Below are 3669 nucleotides of genomic sequence, written 5' to 3'. Positions count from 1 at the left end.
AGTGGCTCGGCTGGTAAAGAATCTGCCTGCAATGCAGGAGACCTGGGTTCAATCCCTGGGTTGGGAAGATCCCCCTGGAGAAGGGTACGGCTCTAGTATTCTGGCCTGGTGAATCCCACGGACTACATACAGTCCATGGGGTTGCAAAGAGTCGGACACGACTGAGTGAGTTTCACTTCCCTTCACTTCACTTGTGTACGTGTGGCTTCAACAGAGAGGGATTTACAGGTCTCAGACAGGAAGCATGGTCTGGGGCTCAGTCACATCATCAGGGACCCTGGCTTTTGTCCCCTTCTCTCTCCGCTTCCTTTTGTATGGAGGCCTTTGTCCTCATGTCTGTGGCAGTGACTATACCTCCCAATAGGACAAAGGGGAAAGGGCACAGAGCCAGGCCAGCTGAGTTTATTCTGTCACCAAAGCTTTATTAGAAGCCCCACCCCATGACTTCTGCATCCTCCTATTGGCCAGAATGGGTCACATGACCACCCCTGAATCATCACTGAGTCGGGGGGAGGTGGGGCGGAGATGGCGGCTAGCTCAACCAGATGACACCCAGGCCCCATCTCTGCAGCCTCATGTGCCATTTCAGCCCATAAATATTTATTGTTTACCTTCTGTTTGCCAGGTCCTGGGCAGGACACTGGAGGCAGTCACAGAGATGAGTCAGATGTAGCCCCCACTCCACCCTGTTCTGGTGGTGGTGGTGAGGGTGGGGTGTCTTCTGTCCCAGCCTCTGGTCACCCACCCCCTGCATGTCCAGGACCACTGCTTTGACTGGGAGTGGATGGGCGCTCTGATGAATGTCACTGTGGGGAGTGACCCTCACGTAAGGTGGCTGGCTCCGATAAAGGCAGCTCAGTTAGACCAGCAGAGGGTGGCCTTGGGTTGTTCTAGGAGAAGCCTTGGTTGGAGGGGAGGGTCCCTGGTGGGGCTGTTTGTCCCATCTGCCTGTGTAGCCCCTCAGTGGTGTCCTGCTCACCGGCCTGCACAAGTTGTGGGTACCTATATCTAAGACTCCTGCTGAAACAAGAGACTTGCCATATAAGATGTTGTGTGTGGGGGTGCTGGTGGTCTCTGGACACCACTGTGCTCCCCCCACCCAGGCATGGCCCCAGGCCTCATGGACTTCTCCCCCGTAACCCACTCTATTCTTTCCCCTGTTCTAGCCTAGGGTGGGGAGACCTTTTCTCTGACAACACATTTTTATCTCCTTTGATCGTTCCATCTCAAGTTTCTAGAACCTTTGCCCAAAATGATCTTTCCCGGGGCCATGGACACCACTGGAGGAAAGGGTCACATAACAGAAAAACAGTCTGGGGGTGAGGAGGGGGTGGTAATGATCTCTGGTGGCCTGGGCCCGCAGTGGCTGGAAGCAGGGTTTCTGGTTCCTGGCCAGAGACTGAAATCCCGCTTCGGCAGTGAGACTGCGGAATCCTGGCCACCAGGGCCCGGTGGTCATGACAAGGCCCGTCAGCTGTGCAGAAATGAATTTCCACAAGAAATGGAAAGCAGTGAAACAACTGAAGTGTTTATTAGGAGGAGAAAGGGTACGTGTGGATAGACACACGGGTGTTTATCAGAGAGTTGTGCCCTCATGGTAGTTTGACTCACTTTTTTTTTTTTTTAAGTTTCAGACTATCTATTAATCAGTACACCAGCATGCTTTCATGCATTTAGACGGGAAATATTTCCTGGTTAAGTGGAAAATTGTGCAGATGTCTTCTGGAAGACCTTCATTCTAGTAGCTTTATAGTGAAACGTTTCATATAGGAGTCTGGACCTTCTTTCTTCAGTTTGCTATAATCTACATTCACAGAGGAGAACTTGTACTGACCATTAGGACCCAGTTTGTTCCAGCTGTCATTGTTGTTCAGTAGCTCAGTCACGTCCGATTCTTTGTGACCCCATGGACTGCAGCAAGCCAGGCTTCCCTGTCCTTCACCAACTCCTGGAGTTTGCACAAACTCATGTCCACTGAGTCCGAGATGCCATCCAACCATCTCATCCTCTATTTTCCCCTTGTCCTCCTGCTCTCAATCTTTCCCAGCATTAGAGTCTTTTCCATTGAGTCAGTTCTTCACATCAGGTGGCCAAAGTATTGGAGCTTCAGCTTCAGCATTGGTCCTTCCAATGAATATTCAGGTTGCTTTCATTTAGGATGAACTGATTTGATCTCCTTGCTGTCCGAGGGACTCTCGAGAGTCTTCTCCAGCACCACAGTTTGCAAGCATTAATTCTTCAGTGCTCAGCCTTCTTTGGGCTTCCCTAAGAGCACTTTCATGCATTGGAGAAGGAAATGGCAACCCACTCCAGTGTTCTTGCCTGGAGAATCCCAAGAACGGGGGAGCCTGGTGGGCTGCTGTCTATGGGGTCACACAGAGTCAAACACGACTGAAGTGACTTAGCAGCAGCAGCAGCAAGAGCTCAGTTGGTAAAGAATCCACCTGAAATGCAGGTTCAATTCCTGGGTCGGGAAGATCCACTGGAGAAGGGATAGGCTATCCACTCCAGTATTCTTGGGCTTCCCTTGTGGCTCAGCTGGTAAAGAATCCGCCTGCAGTGTGGGAAACCTGGGTTCCATCCCTGGGTTGGGAAGATCCCCTGGAGAAGAGAACGGATACCCACTCCAGTATTCTGGCCTGGAGAATTCCATGGACTGTATAATTCATGGGGTCGCAAAGAGTCGCACATGACTGAGCAACTTTCACTTCAGCCTTCTTTATGGTCCAACTCTCACACTCGTACACGACTACTGGAAAAACCATAACTTTGACTAGGTGTACCAGGGTTCCAGTTTGTTCTAGGGTTCTGGATTATTCTTCCTGATGTCACAGGATTGAACAAGGCCACGTGCAAGACATACAGTGCTGCTCCAGTACCTCCTGCTCCAATAAATAGGAAGAAGGGGATCAAGCTAGGATGCTTCTTGGCCTGACTGACGGTCCGGCAGATCATGGTTGCAAAAGAGGCCTCGGGTCCAAACAGAGAAAAAAATCTAACCCACAAGGCCAGGGATTAAAGTTTCTACCTGAATCATTTTTTTAAAAAAATTATTTTTAATTGAAAGATAATTGCTTTACAGTTTTGTGTTGGTTTCAACATCAACATGAATCAACCATAGGTTTACCCATATCCCCTCCCACTTGAACCTCCCTCCCATCTCCCTCTCCATCTCACCAGTCTAGGCTGGGACTGAGCCCCTGTTTGTTCCCTGAGTCATACAACAAATTCTCATTGGCTGTCTATTTCACATATGGTAATACGTGAACCGTGAACTGCCTGATGTTCAAGCTGGTTTTAGAAAAGGCAGAGGAACCAGAGATCAAATTGCCAACATCCGCTGGATCATGGAAAAACAAGAGAGTTCCAGAAAAACATCTATTTCTGCTTTATTGACTATGCCAAAGCCTTTGACTGAGTGGATCACAATAAACCATGGAAAATTCTGAAAGAGATGGGAATACCAGACCACCTGACCTGCCTCTTGAGAAACCTATATGCAGGTCAGGAAGCAACAGTTAGAACTGGACATGGAACAACAGACTGGTTCCAAATAGGAAAAGGAGTACGTCAAGGCTGTATTTTGTCACCCTGCTTATTTAACTTATATGCAGAGTACATCATGAGAAACGCTGGGCTGGAAGAAACACAAGCTGGAATCAAGATTGC

At 49.1% G+C, this 3669-nt stretch overlaps 1 protein-coding gene across 1 annotated transcript; it reads right to left on the bottom strand.

The window, feature by feature from the left end:
• Positions 1-1733: 1733 nt before the first annotated feature.
• Positions 1734-2955, bottom strand: LOC104998949 (cytochrome c oxidase subunit NDUFA4-like). The gene is made up of 3 exons (XM_010854347.1): positions 2833-2955; positions 2114-2124; positions 1734-1878 (listed from the first exon to the last, which is right to left on the bottom strand). Exons 1-3 carry the CDS (start codon positions 2953-2955, stop codon positions 1734-1736), a joined length of 279 nt encoding a protein of 92 aa, XP_010852649.1.
• Between the last annotated feature and the right edge of the window lie 714 nt (positions 2956-3669).

Source organism: Bison bison, unplaced genomic scaffold (assembly GCF_000754665.1).
Source record: "Bison bison bison isolate TAMUID 2011002044 unplaced genomic scaffold, Bison_UMD1.0 scf7180017864340, whole genome shotgun sequence".
Classification (NCBI taxonomy): domain Eukaryota; kingdom Metazoa; phylum Chordata; class Mammalia; order Artiodactyla; family Bovidae; genus Bison; species Bison bison.
Note: the sequence above shows the minus strand (reverse complement) of the source record. Positions and strands in the feature narration are given on the sequence as shown.